Below are 22,848 nucleotides of genomic sequence, written 5' to 3'. Positions count from 1 at the left end.
CCTCTTACACCTCTCCGGCTATAAATAGAGACCGCATTCCACAGGTTAAACATTCTATTCCCTCTACTCTCACTCTTAATACTTAATTATCCTCCCAAAGCAGTCGCTTATTCTCACGCCGGAGCCCGGTTAAGAGGGAAACCCCCACATTCCCCTCTTGACGAGTAACGGTGTTCTGTTTTGCAGGATTGAACATCAAAGTCGGAGCTCAGATATTCATTAGAAGATTAACCACTATGGTAGAAACATAAACCAAACTGATTAGTCCTCATAATTAGTTCTGTGTTTCTTCAATATTTGTTAGAATAAGAACTATTTTGATTCCTTTAGTATAATTTGAAGTTATAATTAGATGTATTGATGGTTTGGTAGTACAATGGAACCTAAATCAAATGCATTTTAATACATAGTAACAAGAAAACATGGAATTTGATATATAAATGAGTTAGTTGTACTCCTAGAAATACATGTTCTCTAGACATGCCACGTTTAGTGATGATCATGGTTGTAAAATAAGGTTTCCAAGGCCGAGTACTCCCCGAGTAGTCGCTACAAGGCAGGCTGCCGAGGCGACTTTCTTTCACTCCGCCTAATTACTCGGAGTCGGTCAAACGCGGTCAACATCGACCAGAATTGGATCTAGTAGGTCAACTCGGGCCAAGTTTAACTTAAATAATAATATAAATAATTTCTCTTCCTATCATATTAAAGAATAAATATTATTTTCACATATTTTATTATAAATATTAGTAAATTTGTGTTATTGGACATATATTTAATCTTCAAAAAGTAATTTCTTTATAATTTAACATGTCCGAGTACTCCCCGAGTACTCTCCGCTAGACCGAGTACTCTCAACTCCCCGGTCGACCGACTAGGGAGCGCCTAGCGACTTTTGCAACCATGGTGATGATAAATGCTTTGTTAAGTTGTACCACATGACAATAATTCAAGCCGGTAGATGCTTGTATAAATTTGTACTCTAGGACCTACCAATGCATGATGTCTAGATGTGTTTCATTGTACTATATCTATATATTACACTAAGATTGTAATTAGATGTTCAATTGAGTGGCAAACTAGAGCATAGCAATGCATGCTTTGAGCATCCTTAATAGGGATGTTTTTAGGTAAAAATGGTAAGCTATAGCTTGGAAGACAACGGGAGTGATGTGTACGAGAGAGTAGAGATGGATGATTGTACAAGTAGAGGGTCAAACAAGTTACGTGAGTGTCCATGAGTTTATAGCTTAGTAGCATCCTCGGATTGCTGGTTTACCATTTTGATGAATTTTGTTGCTAGTTTTTGCTACGTTATAATTACTTATGTGGTTATGTTTTAGAGGTGTTTGGATGTGATAATTCATTTCTGAGTGTTTGGGTAGAAAGAAAACTGATTATTGGTGTTTTATGTAACTTAATTATTATTTGGTTTGGATTATTCATGCCACAACCAAACATGATGCTCATATGAATATAACATGATTTATAACTCGTAATGTCTATATAATTTATCGATGATTATATAAGAAGGAGGGTGAAAGATTATATGTTTTACTTGTTATCAATTGCAGCTTAGTGTCTCGAAGAACCCAGTGGCGGAACTAGCCCAAAAAGTTAGGGGTATCATAATTTTTTTTAGGATCAGGGGTATCCTTTATATAACGGAAACGGAGTTGAGAGGTATTTTTACACTACGAAAATGGAGTTAAGGGGTATTTTTACATTACAGAGACGGGGTTGAGGGGAAGCCCGTGCTACCCCTAGTTGTGTGAAACCAACAGTTCAGGAAAAAGGCAATCCACTTGTTCTGCTTTATGGTTTTGACAGGTATGTGGCTTATTTTGACCCACAGTATAGCAGTAAATTAAGTCCCACATAGTATGTTAAGTCCAACAGTATAGCAATATGTGACTGCTTATCCACTTGTTCTGCTCCATGGCTTTTAATGGACGTGTTAAAGGACTAAAATACCCTCCAATGTCGGCGAAAATGGAACTTTTATGGACCAAAATCAATAGCTTGAACAAGATGGACAAATAAGTTATCTGAGCTAGGGGTATGAATTTCGATCACGACATGAAAACGCGACACAACAAACCTAACGGGTTCAGGTCAAACCCACTAACGTGTTTAGCTAATCGGATGGACCTACATGTTCGCAGGTTGACCTGTTTAACCCGTTTCTTTAAAAAAAATTAAGAAATCATGTTTTAAGTCATAACTCAATATGAATAGGATTTGTGTGAACATATAGAAGTCAAATCACGTTTTACTTATTTTATATACATTTATATTTTTCTGTAAATATGTAATTTTAGAGGACGCGAAAAATAGAATAAAAAAGACTTTCGGGTTAAACTGGCCGTGTACGTGTGTCAACTCGCGAAAACTCGGGTCGTGTTTGGATTCATGTGGCTAACACAATTTTCGGGCTCGTGTCATGTTCAGGTTTGTGCCGGGTTCAACCCACCAACCCACAAACACAAACCGTTTAACCCCCCTCAAAGTTACTTGAAAGATAGCCACAATGGAAACTTTACAATCTTCTTTAAACATGCCAAAATAAGAGATAAAAATTTTTATTTTCATTTCATAAACAGTTTATATTTCGGGTTCAGTTTCTACATTTGATTACATCTTATTATTCTTCAGTTCGTGTTTAGAATGGCGATACACACTCCCGTTGCTAGAGCAAGCCGGTTTTGAGGCTTGGGCAATTGACATTCTGGGATGGGGCTTCTCCGACTTAGGTTGCCTTTTGTATTATTTCTACTTCTATTTAATTTTTTTGTGTCTTTTGCCTTAATCAGAAACACTTCCAGTTTGTAACGTGGAGTCCAAGCGCGATCACCTCTACCAGGTAACGTTCATATTCTTGTTCTCTTGCTTATTTAACTTTTTTGTTTAATCTTTTTTTCAAACTACCCTTAATGAGCAGTTTTGGAAGTCATACATTAAAAGGCCTATGTTGCTAGTGGGCCCAAGTCTTGGAGCTGCAGCTGCAGTTGACTTTGCTATCAACCATCCTGAAGCTGCAAGTGTTTCACAAGTTCAATATTATCATGTCAATTCTCATGGGGTGGTGGTCCACACCCAAATCAGCATGCATACAGGTCGTATGATGTGTCATATGGTCATACGGGCCATATTACTTTGTCAGTGCTCACATCGGTCTTTTCTATTAGTCAAACACATCATATAGCCATATGATGTGGCAAACACCATCTTATACGGGTCTTCATACGACCTATATGACCATTTGTAGATTGTCATACGACCGTTTTTGCATGTCATAGGGCCCATATAAGGTCATATGGGTTGTGTGACACGTGTAGCGTCTGGGGTGTCTAGATTGTGTGTCAGTGGTGTTTTTTTAGCCACGTCCTTCTCCTAAAGGAAAGAGCTACATAGTAACTAGTTTGACTCTCGAAAAAATACTTATTTTTTTTCAATTGCAGGTTGATAAGCTGATCTTGATTAATGCAAGTGTGTATGCAAAAGGCACGGGAAATCTGTCTAAGTTACCAAGAAGTGTAGCCTTAGCCGGGGTGAGAACTATGCACCTAATTACCCTTTGTTCAAAAAAAAAATTTATTAGGCAAAACATGTATTTTGGTTAGTTTGACTTACATGGTCAAAGGAGTTGAACTTCATTTACGAAAATAATATAGATTTTTGTTATAATCTATAAGAAATTTCTAATGACAGATCATCACATATATAACCAATTAACCAGCCTTGGTGATGAGTATGGCTAGTAAAGAGTTAATTACTGTTTTCGTCCCTGAGGTTTGTCAAAAATAACGATTTCAGTCCATTAGTTTAAAAATTGCGATTTCAGTCCATTAGTTTCATTTTCGTAACCATTTCAGTCCACTAACTTAACTCCATCCATTTATTTTGTTAACTTTGAGTTAACTAACTAATTCAGGGACGGTTTGCGTCAGTTTTAGAAACACAGGGACTTAAGTGTAAACTCTAAAACATTAAAACAAAAAAAATAGTAAATTCCAAAAAAACCAAACAAATTCCAAAAAATTCTAAAAAATAATAAAAATTCTAAAAAATCCGTTTCGGCGCAAACTGTTTCGAACCCGAACCGTTTCGAGCTGAACCGTCCGTACCGTTTCGACCCGAACCGTTTCGAGCTGAACCGTTTCGACGCGAACCGTTTCGACCCGTACCGTTTCGACCCGTACCGTTTCGAAGCCGAACCGTTTCGAGCTGAACCGTTTCGAACCGAACCGTTTTGACCCGTACCGTTTCGAAGCCGAACCGTTTCAAGCCGTACCGTTTCGAACCGAACCGTGTCGTTTCGAACCGAACCGTTTCGAGCTGAACCGTTTCGAACCGAACCGTGCCGTATCGAACCGAACCGTTTCGAGCTGAACCGTATCGAACCGTACCGTTTCGACCCGAACCGTTTCGAAGCCGTACCGTTTCGAAGCCGAACCGTTTCGGGTCGATACGGCACGGTTCGCGTGGAAACGGTACAGCTTGAAACGGTTCGGTTCGAAACGGTTCGGTTCGATACGGCACAGTTCGGTTCGAAACGGTTCAGCTCGAAACGGTTCGGTTCGAAACGGCACGGTTCGGTTCGAAACGGTACGGCTTGAAACGGTTCGACTTCGAAACGGTACGGGTCGAAACGGTTCGGTTCGAAACGGTTCAGCTCGAAACGGTTCGGCTTCGAAACGGTACGGGTCGAAACGGTTCGGCTCGAAACGGTACGGGTCGAAACGGTTCGCGTCGAAACGGTTCGCGTCGAAACGGTTCAGCTCGAAACGGTTCCGGTCGAAACGGTACGGACGGTTTAGCTCGAAACGGTTCGGGTCGAAACGGTACGGGTCGAAATGGTTCGCGTCGAAACGGTTAAGCTCGAAACGGTTCGGGTTCGAAACAGTTCGCGCCGAAACGGATTTTTTGGATTTTTTAGAATTTTTTAGAATTTTTATTATTTTTTAGAATTTTTTGGAATTTGTTTGGTTTTTTTGGAATTTTTTTGATTTTTTGGAATTTACTATTTTTTTTGTTTTAATGTTTTAGAGTTTACACTTAAGTCCCTGTGTTTCTAAAACTGACGCAAACCGTCCCTGAATTAGTTAGTTAACTCAAAGTTAACAAAATAAATGGATGGAGTTAAGTTAGTGGACTGAAATGGTTACGAAAATGAAACTAATGGACTGAAATCGCAATTTTTAAACTAATGGACTGAAACCGTTATTTTTGACAAACCTAAGGGACGAAAAGAGTAATTAACTCGCTAGTAAATTATAAGTTTGACCCAAAAAGTCAAAGTGTACCTAGGAGTCCTTTTACATAAGTGACTGTTTTATGCAGGTTTCATTGTTAAAATTCCTGCCGTTGCGGTTTTATGCTACTGAGTTGCCATTCGGGACATGCTTGGAATGGACTAAAGTAAGTTCCAAGTTTAAAGGCAAAAATACATCTTGATTTCTACAAATTAAAGTATTGATGTTGTAGATCGCATGGTTACATTGCCTGTTACCATGGTGGGAAGAAGCAACTGTTGATTTCATGAGCAGTGGGGGATACAATGTTTCTTCCCAGATTCATCAGGTTTCTCTTAGGGGGCGTTTGGTTTGCGGAATGTGTAGGAATTGGAATTGGAATCCCTATGGGAATTGGAATTTGAATTGAAATTTGATGGATTCCTTTAAAATCCATAGTTGTGTTTGATTGATAAATGTATTAATGGAATTAGAATTTAAAAATACCTAAAAAGACAAAATTACCCCTAGTTAGATAAAAATTCAAAAACAACTATCTTAGATAAAAATTCAAAAAAATTCTAAAAAATCCAAAAAATTTTAAGAATTCAAAAAAATTCTAAAAATCATAAAAAATTATAAAAATTCAAAAAAAATTATAAAAATTCCAAAAAAATTCAAAAGTATCAACAAAAAAATCTAAAAAATAATAAAAAGTTCAAAAAATTCTAATAATCAAAAACATTTCTAAAAAATCAAAAAAATTCTAAAAAATCAAAAAAATCAAAAAAATCCTAAAAATTCAAAAACAAATCTAAAAAATAATTAAAAATCCAAAAAATTCTAAAAAATAATAAAAAATTCAAAAAATTCTAAAAATCAAAACAAAATCTAAAAACTCAAAAAAATTCTAAAAAATAATAAAAGATCCAAAAAATCTTAAAAATTAAAAACAAATCTAAAAAATAATAAAAAATACAAAAATTCTAAAAACTCTAAAAATTCTAAAAAATCAAAAAAATTCTAAAAAAAAAATAAACAATTCAAAAAATTCTAAAAAATAAAAAAAATTCTAAAAAATAAGAAAAAATCCAAAAAATAAAAAAATTCAAAAAAATCCAAAAAAATCAAAAAATTCTAAAAAATAATAAAAAACTCCAAAAAATTATAAAAAATCGAAAATATTCAAAAAACTATTTTTTTATTTTTTTTTGATTTTTTAGAATTTTTTTGATTTTTTAGATTTTTTTTTAAATTTATTTTGGTTTTTTAACATTTTTTTGGGTTTTTCATATTTTTAAATAATTTTTTTATTTCTTAGAATTTTTTTACTTTTTAGAATTTCTTGGATTTTTTTATTTTTTAGATTTTTTTGTTTTTTTATATTTCTTTGGATTTTTTATTATTTTATTAATTTTTAGATTTTTTAAGAATTTTTTTGTTTTTTGGAATTTTTAAATTTTTTTTGATTTTTTAGAATTTTTTGGATTTTTTTTTATTTTTAGAATATTTTGAATTTTTTATTATTTTTGATTTTTTTAGAATTTCTTTATTTTTTAGAATTTTTTGGATTTATTATTATTTTTTTTGGTTTTTTGGAGTTTTTTTTTAGAATTTTTTGGATTTTTTATTATTATTTTTTATTTTTTGAATTTTTTTGATTTTTGATTTTTTTTTTTTTTGGTTTTTTGGGATTTTTTGGGTTTTTTTAGGTTTTTTATTATTTTTTTGATTTTTTGGGATTTTTTTTTAGAATTTTTTGATTTTTCAGAATTTTTTTGATTTTTTTTAGGATTTTTATTACTTTTTTTGATTTTTTAGAGTTTTCTTTATTTTTTAGAATATTTTCGATTTTTTATTTTTTATTTTAGATTTTTTAGATTTTTTTAATTTTTTTGAATTATTGGATTTTTTATTATTTTTTTTTATTTTTTAGAATTTTTTATTTTTAAGAACTTTTTTAGTTTTTTTTATTTTTTTTTTGAATTTTTTTGTTTTTTATAATTCTTTGGATTTTTTATTATTTTTATGATTTTTTAGAATTTTTTGGATTTTTTATTATTTTTTTGATTTTTATTATTTTTTTGATTTTTTAGAATATTTTATTATTTTTTTGATTTTTTATAATTTTTTTATTTTTTAGGAATTTTTTGGATTTTTTTTTTTGATTTTTTAGAGTTTTTTTTTATTTTTTAGAGTTTTTTTTATTTTTTAGAAATTTTTTGGATTTTTTATTATTTTTTTTATTTTTTAGAATTTTTTTGTTTTTAAAATTTTTTTTTGGTTTTTAAGATTTTTTTTGGGTTTTTTTTGATTTTTTATTTTTTTTATTTTTTAGATTTTTTGGATTTTTATTTTATTTTTTTGGTTTTTAGAATTTTTTTGATTTTTCAGAATTTTTTAGATTTTTTTAGGATTTTTATTATTTTTTTATTTTTAGAGTTTTTTTTATTTTTTAGAATTTTTTTGATTTTTTAGAATATTTTGGATTTTTTATTATTTTTTTCATTTTTAGAATTTTTTTATTTGTTATAATTTTTTGGATTTTTTATTATTTTTTTATTGTTTACAATTTTTGGATTTTTTATTATTTTTTGATTTTTTACAATTTTTTGATTTTTTATTATTTTTTTGGTGTTTAGACAAAAACGAAGGAGGCAAGGGGTTATTTCCGTAACTTTAGAAACATTCCCGTGGTTTTTTAAACTTTCCTTTTAAATTTAGAAGGAATCTGAATTCCATTAAATAAGGGATTTTGTTGGAATTGAAATCCAATTCCCTTCAACTAATTTGTCCAACCAAACATACAAAGAAATGGATTTCAAATTCCAATTCCCTTAAAATCATATGGATTCCTGTCAACCAAACAGGCCCTTATAAACCTAACCAGTTAGTTTGACCGTTTTTAATTAATAATTGAAGGGGTATGGTCCTAAACCTCGCGCCAGCCAAACCGCGAGTGACCATTACCCTTATCAAATAACCCCCACCAGCAATGAACTGCGTCCATGCGGATGCATCCTTCGAATCCAATCAGTCAAAGGATAAGAAGAAGCCTTACTTTGTGTGTGAAAGCAGATGTACATAGCGATGCGGCTGGCACCGCATCATATGGGCATTTTCGTCACGACAAGGGATACAGGCAACAGCAACAGTCACCACAGACGACGATGCGGCTTGGCACCGCATCTCGCGTATTTCTTGATCAAAGCATGAGACGCGGGAACATCTAGAGTTACCACAAGCAGCGATGCGGCCCGCACCGCATCCTGTGCACTCAGCAAGTGGGACTGACACCACAGAGCAAGTAGCACCAATGACTAGGGATGGCAAAAAAGTCAAGCCCGACGGGTATACCCGAAACCCGAAACATATGGGTCGGGTATACCCGAAGCCCAATGGGTATGGGCCGGGTACGGGATTAAAAATAGAAAAATTTCGGGTATGGGTACGGGTATGGGATTTAGTGATACCCGCCCGATACCCGGCCCATTTACCCGAATTATAGATTTCCATATAAGTAAACTTAGTAAATGTACTTATTACATTCTTTATAGTCATATGTGGCTATTTATTTGGCAAGTGTTTAGTTAACATATAACTTATTTTTAAGCATGTATATTGGATATGGAAGCAATCACCCTTTATTATGTGTATGTTTTATGCAAATAGATGGTCCTAATATAATTATTTAATTAAGTAATCGTTTTAATTTAGTTTAGTATATGTGGTCTGATTATGATATGTAAGTTATTAGTCATATTTTCATTTATTATAGTCATTAAAATAGTAAATTATATAAACATCAAATTAAAAATTGCATATTTGTCCTAAGGTGTATTTTTAAGAAATTAACGGGTATACCCGATACCCGCGGGTATGCCCGATACCCGACAGGTAATTAACCGAAAAATACCCGACGGGTAACGGGCCGGGTATGGGCCAAAAAATTACAACAGGGTACGGGCCTGGGATTACCAATACCCTGCCCAAGCCCGGCCCATTGCCATTCCTACTAATGACAGCCGCCTGTCAGGTCTACGTAAGCGACAGGCTAACGTGGCTTCACCTCCACAACCGATAAGCCTGACACACCTGCAAAGGTGCATCATGTCGTCAGTCTATCCGTTCACCTCCTCCTTCACTCCTCGGCTATAAATACCAACCCCAAACCAGGTTTGAGGTATCTCTTCACAACTCTCTCACTACTACTATCATACTTTGCTTCCCAAGCAGACTACTGATTCTCACGCCGGAGAGTGGTAACAAGGAGCACCCCCCACCCCATCCTCCTTGTTACGAGTTACGGTTTGTTTCCTTGTGCAGGAGATCAACCGGCGGACGATCCAGGCAGCGATCCTTGAGAGGAAGGGATTAACCCTTCTTGACGAGACCAGTGAGTTAATCCTGCTCGGTTAAGCATTGTTTCATCAATAATGTATTGTATTGTTAAGCAACCCGCAATCATGTGTATAGTACAACTAGAAATAATCAAAGGCCCAACTAAAATTTAAACGAAACTGTTCAATATGGTTTGAATTTTTTTAAAACCCCAAAGGAGACCAAACCAATGACCAGTTTGGGTAGTTTTACTGCTTCAAACTGAGCCATGAAAACCCCTATTGACTTTGTTGTTTTCTGTTTCTTATTATATGTCTATAACTAGTAGATGCCTCGCCCGCATTGCGGGGTGATGGTCGAATAATTTTCAACCAATTAAAAAAAGGCTACTATAATTTTGCTAGGGAAAAAAAACAAAAACGATGATAAGACCGTAATTTTGGGCTCAGAGCAAAAGCGTAATTTTTCATGACTAATGAGCTAGTGTTAGGCAACTCCTTGACACGAAAAAAAAATAAATCGAGTAAACCAATTAAAAAAAAAACCTTTATAGTTTTGGTAAAAAAATTAAAACGATGGGAAAAACGTAATTTTTAACTGAGGGTCAAATCATAATTTTAATTCGGGGATAAAGCGTAAACTAAATGGACCAATGGGGGAGTGCCAGGAAGTTGCCGGCACGACTGTAATTTTACACTGGGGGCAAACTTGTAATGTCACCAGGAAAAGAAACAAAAACGATGGGGAAAATGTAAATTTAAGTTGAGGGCAAAATCTTTACTTGGCTGTGAGAGAAAAAAGCTAATGGCAAAAGTATAAATTTATACGGGGCAAAATCGTTTTTAAGCTGAGAGCAAAAGCGCAAGTTTATTTTTAAGTGGGGGTAAAAACATAATTTTGAACTGATGGGAAAATCGTATTTTTAAAGGAAAAAACTAATGGCAAAACTGTAAATTGAAACGGGGCAAAATCGAAATTTTTAACCGGGGGCAAAATTGAGATATTTAGCTGGGAGCATAGGCGTAAATTTATTTTTATGTGAGGGCCAAAACATAATTTTTAACTGATGGCAAAATCGTAATTTTAAAAAGGGATAAAATCGTAAATTTGTTGGGCCAATAGAGGAGTGTCAGCTGCCTGACACTATTGAATTCGCCGCCCATTCAGCCCAATGAAGTGCCGGCACTATTGCCTGTCGGTGCCGACTCTTCTAAACGTAGTAGTGGAGAATGTAGTAGTGGAGAATGTTGTCATAATCAGGTTCTGAAGAAAACACTTGTAATATACGGTGCAAAAGATCGAGTAATTGACAGCAAACTTGCAGTGGTTAGTATTTAAATCCTTCTTGTCATCATCATAATACTTCGTACATGAAACCCCCTATGTCTAACATGATTTAGCCGGCGGATAGCAATGGACCAGGTTTTATAAAGTTGTGACCCATCGTCGGTTAATGGTCGGTCTTATGTGGTTAAAGTTACCCATGGGCATGTCCACTAGCTTAAAAGACCAACTTGAAATATTGATTACACAACTACACTTGTAAGAGTTTTGTAATTCTAATAATTTCAAACATATTTTTATTATATTTACTAAGATTGTATAATATATTAATATATTCAACTCAGGGGAGGGTAATCTGGCAGGTTGATCTTAATACCATACCCATTACAAACCTACAAAAATGTTAATTTAGTCTTATCCTAGTATCCGTCTTGAATGTTTCTAGTTCTTTGTTATCCCTGATGACAGATGTGTTTCTACGAGTCTTGTTTCCACGCAGCGTTTATTCTTAGGCTCTAACATCACCTTGTCATGTCTTCGTATGCAGCGATTACATTGTGAGCCCCAAACGCCATAATTCGCCAAATACCAAACTGCGGTCGCATTCCACATGTTGAAAAACCCCACGCTGTAGCTGGTTTGATCACAGACTTTATGTCACGTGGGATTTACCGCACTTGTCCTTCATTTCCCAAGCAGGAAGAAAATATTTTAACAGGCCGACTTCTCTAGTTTGCATCATAGCGTCATTGATGAAAACTCGTGTTGTTGGTCAAACCTTTTACTAGCATAACAAAGACATCATGTTTCCTAATTGAGAAATCCATGATATCATGACTCATTGACCAACTTGTAACCTTTGCATTATTATGTTTGCCTAACTAAACCAAACCTTTCAAGCGCAATCGGTAACCAACCAGTTCAAATGGATCAAATACATCAACCAAACCAGTTACAAGGTGTGTGACCTTTTATGTATAATAAAGTGAACTTCTAAAAGGAATAATGAAAAGATTAGTGCCCCCACAAACACTCATTCACAGATGACAGCCTCATTTCAAAAGGCATAAATTCCCCACATACAAAAAGTAGATTACAAAAAAAAATATAATGGAATACAGCTGATAATAATCGATTCCATACTACAGTCCAACCACCACTTAAAATTACATCTGGATTAGTGGATAGATCACAACCACAACTCGAAACCAACCGTTCTTAGATCAACCTTAACCATAACATCAAACCCGGAACCAAAAGCGTTAGCAGCGTGAATGAGTTTGAAGACTCGGCCGCACTCGTGTCGCCTGATGGACCGAGTCCTAGCGACGGGTTCATCCCTGTGTTTGTGCCTGTTCCAGTTCCGGTTCCAGTGCCGGTGTTTGTACCTGTACCTGTTCCGGTTCCTGTCCCAATCCCGGTCCCGGTTCCAGTCCCCGTTCCAGTTCCTGTACCAGTCCCGGTACCGGGTGGTGATGAAGTGGTTGGGGTTGTAGAGCTGGAATAAAACAAAAATCATAATAAAATATTAAGGAAAGAATCCTTCTTAAAGTAGAAGGTTGTAAAAAGGTTACCAAACATTTAATAAAAAGATTTCTAAAAGTAGAAAGTTAAATATATATCTAGTTTTGTTTATATCGAATCCGACAAAAAACATGTTGGATGACAAAACTTTCGTCATCCAGTGTGTTTTTTGACGGATTTGGTATGAATAAAACTCGAGGGAATGAGGGACATGATGAGTATAACAAATAAAGCAAAGCGTACAACTGCTTAATGCATGCATTCCCTCTCAAGAAAAAAGATTGGATGCTTTTATTGAAAATCTTCTGGTATCCTCATAAAGACTAAAAAATAATAACTACTCTGATTTGTCTTTGAATGCTATTAAAGATTTAACAGTTCAATTATTTCAGCAGTAAATTTTGTGTGTACATTTTTACCCCTATCGACATTTACGCACAATAACTCACACAAATCTAGTAGAAATCCCGACCAAAAGGATTCTAACATTATCCCGACATGCACCATTTGGTGATCATCTTGCTAGTAATGCACATCGAGATGAAACCACAATCGTTTTGGTCGGTTTCTCTATAGTTGATCATTATAAATCTATAATGTGCTGTTAGGCCCAATTTACTATTACTATTTTATCATGTTTAACATAGTAACATGTTTAATCATTCTGGTGGGGCCCATTTGACCACTTAGTCAAAGATGGATTTCATTTCCTGCCCATTGATTCACATTCGTTATTATTTATTTATTTTTATTTTTTTTGCACTAAAAAATACCCAATTGTATCAACTGAAAGCACAAAGTGACCTAACATGACCTTTGCTTGATATATTATCAAAAAAAGAGAACAAACAAACATATGGGAATATGAGATATCAATATCTTGCTCCTTGACAGCTCACATGTGTGTACTGAATAATTTGTACCTAATCCTACATGTTATAGATCTACCAAATGATTCTTGAAAAAAAAAGCTCTAAAACCATAGTACAACTTTTAATGTACAAGGCCATGTACAAGGCCATGTGTAGTCATAAAGCCCTTTAGTGGACGTTATGCGACAAGTGGCGAAAAAGCGCAAGAGGGGGCTTTATAGTTTATATCACAACAGGGTATAGTGGTAAGGGGGTTATATAACCCCTTCAATTATACATACACATGTATGTAGATACATGTGTGTGAGTGGGGGAGGTTATGCCACGGCGTGATAATTTTCGCGTGGAATCAAAAATCAAACCCCATAGCGCCGGCCGTAATGGTGTTGCCGAGCGCTATGGGGCGCTATACCCCTCTCCGGCGTGTGATATGCAGCCCCACTACGGCGGGCCTAATGTACAAGATGAATAATCAATTATCTATGAAAAGTATAAAAAAAAAAAAAAAAAAAAAAAAAAAAAAAACTTAAAAACATTTTTAAACTTTTAAGCCAAGTGTGACAGTGAGAGGCCCTTTTCACCCACAGGCACTAGACTAAAAAAGCAAACTTTTTTCCAGAGCTGGAAGTTCTAGATACAGAGCAAGCTACTTGTACATTATGCATAAAAAGAAGTAAAAACCTTTGGACTGATCTGGAATTTGAAATTTTTGCTCTGGAAAAATGAGCTTCCCCAGAAACATCAAGAATTGCATCACCAATAAAGATGAGCTTCTTGGAATTTGTGATCACACTCTCTTTGAATTCTTAGATCAATCAAAAAGTATACTTTCTTTAGATTTTCAACTTTTTAGTTGAAAAATACAAAATTAAACAAACAAGTAGTGCAAAAATGCAATCTTTTTGCTTCAAGAAACATACCCACATAACTTTAACAAGAAAAAGATCAAGATCTAGTTAAAAAAGATCCTAAATTTAAAAACTAGATAAAGATTAAAAGTGGTTAGAACTTAGAAAGCACACCTTGGGCTCCCAGCATAACAAGCAGAAGTTGCACCTGTAGATCATAAAAAATAAATAAATAAAAAATCTAATTACCAATAATGTACAACATTTACTGCATAACATACCAGTCATTACACAATAAAAGAAGATTATTATTGAAGATTATGCAAGTGCTGTACAACTTTCACTGCATAAGGTACTACTACTTTTTTTCCAGAATTTGGGTGTCATACTCATTACCCATTTGTAGTAGTTAGAGTACAACTTTTGGTGCATGGGGTACAACAGAAGAAAAAGGGTTGAAGATGAAGAAAGAGGTACCAGGTGGGGCTGTTTGGCTGACAGAAGCTGTGCCTGCAAAGTCACAGCTCCCTTGAGCTTGACCTTTTCTTTGATAATAGCTGTTGACAGCATAATTGCAGTGATCTTTGACAGTGTTGGGGTTGAAACAGGCAGCGTTTTGAAGGATTTGAGCACAGTCAGCTCCGTTTCCACAGGCCCAATCTATGTTCTTTTGAAGAACTGTGTCACTTAATGCAGAGTTGCATATACAATATGATGCACCTGTTGATTGATGACCCACATAAAAAAATGTGAAATTTAAGATTTTAAAGCAAACCCATTTGAGAATAAGCAAGAAAACTCAAGAATCATGGTGGGAGATAAAGGGATCTTACTTGAGTAGCCAAGCATGGCTAGGAGAACCACCATGGAAAGTGCAGAAACAGCCATGGTTGTAGCCAGATGGGTCAGATGGTTGCTTGATGATGACGGTTTGTGGTGTGTTAAAGGTGTTTTGGTGCTAGAATTGAGAAGAGAGAGAGAGAGTCAGCAGTGAGAAGTGTGGCGTTTTGTTTTTCTATATAGGAATTAGAGGCCCACGGTTAATGGGTCGGTGGTGTAATGTATGTATGTTTTAGACCAAACAATATATATTTTTATGCTTATAATATTTTGGTGTGTTAGTGTTTTTCTTTAGTGATTTGAGGGTTGGAGTTTTGATATGGACTCTGAAGGATAATTAAGAGTAGTTTAGAAATGGACACAATGTGGTATTATAGTGGTAATACTTGAGAGATAAAGGGTTTAAATCGTGCAAGGTATAGATATATAAATATTTAAGAGTATGTTAGTTTGTTGCTAGAAAAATAAGTGTACAAGTTGATGTTTTAAAAAGATCTATGTTTAAATATTACAATTGTTAAAATAATGATATGCCTTCATTAATTAAATTACTTTTTTCAAGAAAATTAGACAACGGATATATTCAAGTAGCTTTTTAAAATGGAAACTTGTAACCAAAACCATTATGCAGCTTCACTTGCATCTTGACTTGGGTTTGGAGCACCCTGTGTCACATTCTATGACTATATAATCAGGATCATCTTCATCACTACCCTCAGATGATCCACCATCTTTGTTTTCTTTACCTTTTTCAGTTTCATTGTCATTTAGATGTTCTATGAATACAACATTTACCATTTTTAAATGGATCAAATAAGAAGAATTTACACAACACCCTTCTAATGAGTTCACCCACACATGTGAATGCCAATGTTAAACATAAACTTCTATAAGTTTAACTCTTTGTCATACATGAGCAAAAAAGATTCAAAATCATTATCATTGCCTAGCACTTTAAGACGGATCCAAAGACAAACTAGGAACCTTAAAATGATAATACAATACCATATCACATGGATATCCCACTTAACCATTTCCCACAAAACATCAATACCAAAATCAGTCAAATAAACACTATCAATGAAGTGTGTTCTACCATCTACGTATGCCTTACATGGATACATAGAGAACTCACTTCCATGGAAAATCTTCAAAGAGAAAAGTGTGGGACTATCAACTCCAACCAAAATCACAATAAAAGTTAACATTTTGACTAAGATGCATAAATAAAACAAATCACTACTACACTTAGTAAATGGTGTATGAGTCAAGATCTTCTGCAAAACCACGAATCCTCCAAAATCCACCAGCCATCGAGCGAGGTTAATGATTTCAATTTCATTGTTCACTTCGATTCAACATGCGAGTTAAGAGCATTCATGATGAACTGAAATTGCAGTTAGGGTAAACACAAGGTCGATAATAATAGTTGGGGAATTAAAAAAAGGTTCATTTTGATGAAACAGGTTCACAGGAAGTAGATTACGAAAATGCCCCTAAGGCAATAGGTGAAAGAAACAGTCAACAGACGGAAGGGTGCAAAGTGAAGAAAAATGGAAACGTGAATGACTCAGGTGTTCATACTTTCCTTGGGGGGGGGGGTGGAATTCGTTTTGGGGTCTTACCACATGGATACAAATTGGAATTTTTTTGCAGAAATAGGTGTTTTGAGATGGAAAAGAGTGCCATTAGGTGGTCAACCTTTTTGTTTTCATATTTAGGTAAGTTGTGCTTCCATACAGCGACCTTTATTAAGCAATTCTGCCAAAAATCAGAAACTCTGAAAAAGCTGCACAAGATAAAGGAAAGTCGTTGTTTGAATGCACAATCATCTGAAAGTCGCTGTTTGATGAAACCATCTTCATAAAAGTCGCTGAATCATATCCCCATCTTCATAGAAGTCGCTGTTTCATGTTACCATGTTCATAAAAGTCGCTGTTTCATGTAGCTTTCTTAATAAAAGCTTTAATGGCCACAAATTTAAATTTTAGCCATGTGACTCCTGCAAACTACAATTTTAGCTCAGAACAATTCAGAACAATTATTAAAACCACTCCCTCCAAAACGACAAGGATGAAACAGCAACCTTCATTAACATTGTAGGATGATTCAACTGTTGGGTTAACCGGGTTCGTTTACGGGTCACAGGTCGGCACGTTATCGGGTCATGGTTCAACGGATCGAATGGGTTACGTGTTTACTCGAGTTTGTTCGCGGGTTACACGAGTCACGGGTCACATGCAGTGAATTGTCGTATGAAATTATAAACATAGTTTCATATAATCACGTTGCATGCGACCGATTCACAAGGAGAAGAAGAGGTCATGCTTTTGACCTAATATTTCATAGAATAAGTAGAATATTCTTTATTTATTATTCCCCACGTTGTAATTGTATGGCTATAAATAGCCTCACTTGTTTAATAAACATGAACCCTTTTCTGTGATATATCGAATACAGCAAGTTTTCATTCCTTATCTTCATACATATTTCACATACAGTGAGTGTGTTGAGTGTGTGTTTGGGGCCTGAATCCAACATCAGCAACCTTCATTAACATTGTTCTGTAATTCAGCGACCTTTTATAAGTTTGCAAGATGAATCTGCGACTTTCGGAAAGGTGGTGATATAAATCGGCGACTTTGAGAAGGGTTGTTTTATGACTCGGCGACTTTGATCAAAGTGGTTATAAGATATGGCGACTTTCAGAAGGGTGGTTTTATGAATCGGCGACTTTGATCAAAGTGGTCATATGATATGGCGACTTTCAGAAAATTGTTAAATCAAAAAGCGACTTTCACAATGTATGGCAGCTTTTGCAGAAATTCTGATTTTTGGCAGAATTGCTTAATGAAGGTCGCTGTATGGAAGCACAACTTACCTAAATATGAAAACAAAAAGGCTGACCACCTAATGGCACTCTTTTCCATCTCAGACCACCTATTTTTGCAAAAAATTCTACAAATTGACGTTTACTCTTTATTAATTTTATTAAAACTTGTTTAAGGTTTATGAAATTATGAAGCTTGTCTTCGTTTGGATGATTTTGATTGAGATGTGCATTTCACACAAAAGATGGGGTTTACAATAGGAGTGATTAGTAGTTTTTGGGATTATTATTGAAAGTTCTACAAACATGGGGTGAGAAGTTTTGAATGATAAAACCATAAGGACCAAACTTGGTAAGATAGTGAAAGTTGATTTAAAAATCTTGTTAAGTTAGGAAGAAGCCACGTATTGTTTGCTTCTAGAGTTGTGCAAGGGCGTGTGTATGTGTGTTAGCGAGAAAAAACAAAGATGGAAAAATCACTAAATTAATATACAGGTAAACTAAGGTTTGATATACAGGTAAACTAAGGTTTGATAGAAGGCGGGAGAGGCTTGACAATCATCTTTTCAAGTTTATGAGTTTTGTATGTATCCTTGTTGACTTTTTTTTTTTTTTTTGGGAATGGCCAACGAATCTTTCAAATGAGTTACTGGCGAAATTTATCACATCGAGATACACTCGTCTTCCGGACCGGGGAAAACCCTCACCTAGTATTGGAAATATCAAAATATTATCCATGCAGTTAGTTAGTTGTGGTTATCCATGCACACCTATCTTCCTTATTTTTTGGTTTTTAGTTTTGGCTTCTTTCTTATTTATATGTACCCGATTGTTATTTGGAAAATATAAGAAAAATTTGATCTTTCCAATCTGCTCTCTATTTACCAAATTCTTCATGGTATCAGAGCAAAAGATCAAAAATTAAGATTCTCAACACCAGAACTCTAATGGCTGGCGGAGAAGGATCGAAAACCGGCGATTCGATTGACCCAAATTCGCCTCTCTACCTTCACCCTTCAGATTATCCAAGACAAATGCAGGTTAATGATGCCTTAACCGATCATAATTTCAACGACTGGATGCAGGAGATGTCCAATTTCCTGTTCGCCAAGAACAAAATCGGGTTCGTCGATGGCTCGATCAAAAAACCAGAAGACACAGACAAAGATTACATGCCTTGGATGAGGTGTGATGCGATGGTGAAAGGCTGGCTCACCACGGCAATGGAAAAGGAAATCCGTGCGAGTGTGAAATACGCCAACACGGCTGCCGAAATCTGGAAAGACCTAAACGAACGGTTTGGAAAAGAAAGCGTACCGCGAGCCTATGAGTTGAAACAAACCCTTAACGTCACTAAACAGGACGGGGCTTCAGTTTCAGCTTATTACACGAAGCTTCGACGTATCTGGGATGAGATCAATACCGTTTTGCCTACCCCAAATTGCTCTTGTAATGGCTGCAAATGTGAAGTGGGTAAACGGCTGACCCAGTTGAAGGAAAAGGAGAGGCTGTATGAATTCCTTTTGGGTCTCGACAGTGCCTTCGCTGTTATACGGACCCAAATACTCGCAATGAAACCCACACCAAGCTTGAGCAACGCCTACCACATGGTGGCCGAGGACGAGCAGCAGAGAAACGTCGCGACGGGAAAGAAGATCGCAACGGAGTCAGTCGCATTTCAAGCCTCGTAGACCGGTCGAAAGGATAGTCAACCGCAGAAGAAGCCATGGCAGAAAAACGAAAAGGATAACAAGGCAGAACATTGTACGTTCTGCGGACGAGACGGACACAACCGCGAAGGGTGTTTTAAACGTGTTGGGTATCCTGATTGGTGGCCTGGTAAGGGCAAGAAAGAGAATTTTAAACCGAAAGCAGCCTTGGCAGAATCAACCGTTGGTCCAATCCCGGGGCTGACAGACGAACAATACAACATGTTTCTAAAGTTTTTTGGAGGCAGCAAAGAACAAACGCCACCACAAGCCAACATCGCAGGTACGTTTAGTGATAATGATAATTGGGGGGCAATGGATTCGGGGGCGACCGAGCACATGTTTTGTGAAGAAGACATGCTTGAAAATGTCACCTCGAATACAAAAGAATCACCTGTCTCCGTTGCTAACGGGATAAGAGTACCGGTAAACGGGAACGGTGAAGTCTTCCTAAAAGGAGGTTTTAAAGTTAAAGGGGTGTTATTTGTTCCTAATATCAAATGCAATCTCTTATCCGTCAGACGACTAACGAAGGAATTGCATTGTGCAATCACTTTTTTTCCTGATTTCTTTGTCATACAGGGATTGGAAACGAGGAGCTTGATTGGAGCGGGTAATTGCATCAATGGTCTTTATCGAATGGGCGTCATGAGAAGAGGAAGGCAGGCTATGGCAGTTACTTTGAACACATGGCACAAAAGACTTGGGCATTCGTCGCATGTAAAGTTATCTCATGTGAATTTCCTTAAGGATATTGATTTTAGTTCAGACAATGTTTTTTGTGATTCTTGCATTCGGGCTAAACTCACCAAAATTCCTTTTCCAAAAAAGTTTCATAAATACGAGTGATTGTTTTGACATGATACATTGCGATATTTGGGGGGGATATCGAACACCATCTTTGACACGGGCAAATTATTTTCTCACATTGGTAGATGATTTTAGTAGATCTGTTTGGGTTTATCTAATCAAGCATAAAAATGAGGCAAGTACGTGTTTAATCCATTTTCATAATTTGGTTGAGAGACAGTTTGGAAAAAAAATTAAACGAATTCGTTGTGATAATGGTGGTGAATTCACATCAAACCAAATGAAAGAGTTTTATGGGGAACAAGGCATCATCTTAGAAACTACATGTCCACACACCCCACAACAAAATGGGGTTGTGGAACAAAAACATCGACACCTTCTAGAGATGACCCGAGCACTCCGTTTCGAGGCAAAACTCCCTATCAAGTTTTGGGGGGAATGCATATTGACCGCCACTTACATAATCAATCGCATCCCTTCCAAAGTTTTAAAAGAAAAAACGCCTTATGAGATCCTGCTTGGGAAAACCCCGAGTTATGATCACATGAGAGTTTTTGGTTGTCTCGCATACTACTGGAACAACAACACTAAGGGTGATAAATTTGAGCCGCGGGGACGACGCGGGGTTTTTCTCGGTTATCCTTATGGCACGAAAGGGTACCGAGTATACGACCTTGAATCAAACAAAATCGTGGTCTCAAGACACGTTAAGTTCATCGAAAATGTTTTTCCATACTCAGAAGTTCATGATACAAGCAAAGGTGACCAACCTGAAATCCACAAAATTAATGAAAATGGGGACTGGATGACAGGGGGAACACCACCTATCATCACTGAACCTCATGGCCAAGAGGAACAAAATACCACCACCCAGCCACATGAATTAGGCCCACCTCCTTTGCACCTGGATACCCTGGCCACCTCCACGGTGCAAGAACAACCAGCCGCAACTCCCGTTCCAGATGAAAACAATGTTTTTTTTAAGTGGCTTCACCGCCCTTACCAATTGTCGACAACAGTGAACCACTTACTCGTGTTGATCAAGCACGACCCACAAGAACTCGGTCACAGCCAACACATTTGAAAGATTATGCTGTCAAGCTCCCGCCTTCGATAGACCATGCAACCCCGGCTTCAAATCAAGCTTCCTCCACGGTACATCCCTTAGCCCATTATATCTCGTACAATAATTTTAGCACTAATCACAAAGCTTTTCTCTCGGCCATCGATTCTCTCGTTGAGCCAAAGACTTTTAAACAAGCTTCTCAGGATAAAAATTGGAGAGAAGCTATGACCAAAGAAATCAAGGCCCTTGAACAAAACGGTACGTGGACTCTTGAAGACCTACCCGTAGGGAAGAAGGCCATCGATTCAAAATGGATATACAAGATCAAGTACAAACAAAATGGCGAAGTTGAACGGTATAAGGCGCGACTCGTTGCCAAGGGATTCACTCAATTAGAAGGCGTCGATTATCACGACACGTTCGCGCCAGTCGCCAAGTTGGTGACCATGAGAACCCTATTGGCCCTCGCAGTAAAGAATAATTGGTTTATCCACCAACTTGATGTGAATAACGCGTTTCTACATGGCGATCTCGAAGAGGAAGTCTACATGAAAGTGCCACAAGGTTTCAAGACTGAAACAGAAACTCGTGTTTGTCGGCTTCGAAAATCAATTTACGGGCTTAAGCAAGCGTCACGAAATTGGTATCACAAATTCACCAATGTCTTGCTCGAAATGGGGTACAAACAGTTTGTGGCGGATGCTTCCTTATTCATCTACAAAGCTGGCTCCTCCCATGTAGCCGCTCTTATCTACGTAGATGACGTGATTATCGTTGGTAATGATCTACATAAGATCAAAACTACCAAGTCTGAACTGCACCAGCGTTTCACCATAAAAGATCTTGGAACCCTCAAATATTTTCTTGGCATCGAAGTAGCTCGAACAAAAGAAGGGCTCGTTCTCAGCCAACGAAAGTACACATTAGACATACTGCGGGATACGGGACTCGAAGGGTGCAGACCTAGTTCTTTTCCCATGGAACAAGGCCTGAAACTAGACAAAGGAGAGGACGAGCAACGAGTTAATGCGGGTCAATATCGACGCTTAATTGGACGGCTCTTATATCTACAGGCCACTCGACCGGATATAGCGTATTCCGTCAATGTGTTAAGTCAATTTGTTGGGGATCCGAGACAGCCACACCTCGATGCTGCAACACGAGTGGTTCGTTACCTTAAAACCACCTTAGGACATGGGATTTTGTTACCTAAAGGTGGTGGTACACAACTCGTCACATACTGTGATTCCGATTGGATGGGTTGTCCCTTCACAAGACGCTCGCGAACCGGTTATCTACTCTTGTTAGGCGGTGCTCCTGTCTCTTGGAAATCAAAGAAGCAATCGGTAGTTTCCCGATCGTCGGCTGAAGCTGAATATCGAGCTATGGAGACCACCGTAAGTGAAATTCTTTGGTTTCGATGGCTACTAACTGAACTTGAGACTACACAACAAGGACCGACAACGTTGTTTCGCGACAATGAGGCTGCC

The 22,848-nt window shown here is 36.7% G+C and overlaps 1 protein-coding gene and 1 pseudogene across 1 annotated transcript; one reads left to right on the top strand and one right to left on the bottom strand.

Moving 5' to 3' along the window:
• Positions 1–1,136: 1,136 nt before the first annotated feature.
• On the top strand, positions 1,137–16,014 carry LOC110892597 (annotated as a pseudogene).
• On the bottom strand, positions 11,860–15,246 carry LOC110894382 (PLASMODESMATA CALLOSE-BINDING PROTEIN 4). Its single transcript, XM_022141606.2, has 4 exons — positions 14,937–15,246; positions 14,581–14,823; positions 14,278–14,311; positions 11,860–12,357 (listed from the first exon to the last, which is right to left on the bottom strand). The coding sequence occupies exons 1-4, from the start codon at positions 14,989–14,991 to the stop codon at positions 12,078–12,080; spliced, it is 612 nt and encodes a 203-aa protein (XP_021997298.1). The 5' UTR covers positions 14,992–15,246; the 3' UTR covers positions 11,860–12,077.
• Positions 16,015–22,848: the final 6,834 nt, after the last annotated feature.

This window comes from Helianthus annuus, chromosome 12 (genome assembly GCF_002127325.2).
Source record: "Helianthus annuus cultivar XRQ/B chromosome 12, HanXRQr2.0-SUNRISE, whole genome shotgun sequence".
Lineage (NCBI taxonomy): Eukaryota > Viridiplantae > Streptophyta > Magnoliopsida > Asterales > Asteraceae > Helianthus > Helianthus annuus.
Note: the sequence above shows the minus strand (reverse complement) of the source record. Positions and strands in the feature narration are given on the sequence as shown.

Coding starts and splice junctions, on each gene's coding strand:
- LOC110894382 (XM_022141606.2), bottom strand. CDS start 14,991: ATGGCTGTTTCTGCACTTTCCATGGTGGTTCTCCTAGCCATGCTTGGC. Junction 14,312..14,580: donor CAGCCAAACAGCCCCACCTG/GTACCTCTTTCT, acceptor TATGATCTACAG/GTGCAACTTCTGCTTGTTAT. Junction 12,358..14,277: donor TGTTATGCTGGGAGCCCAAG/GTGTGCTTTCTA, acceptor GTTTTATTCCAG/CTCTACAACCCCAACCACTT.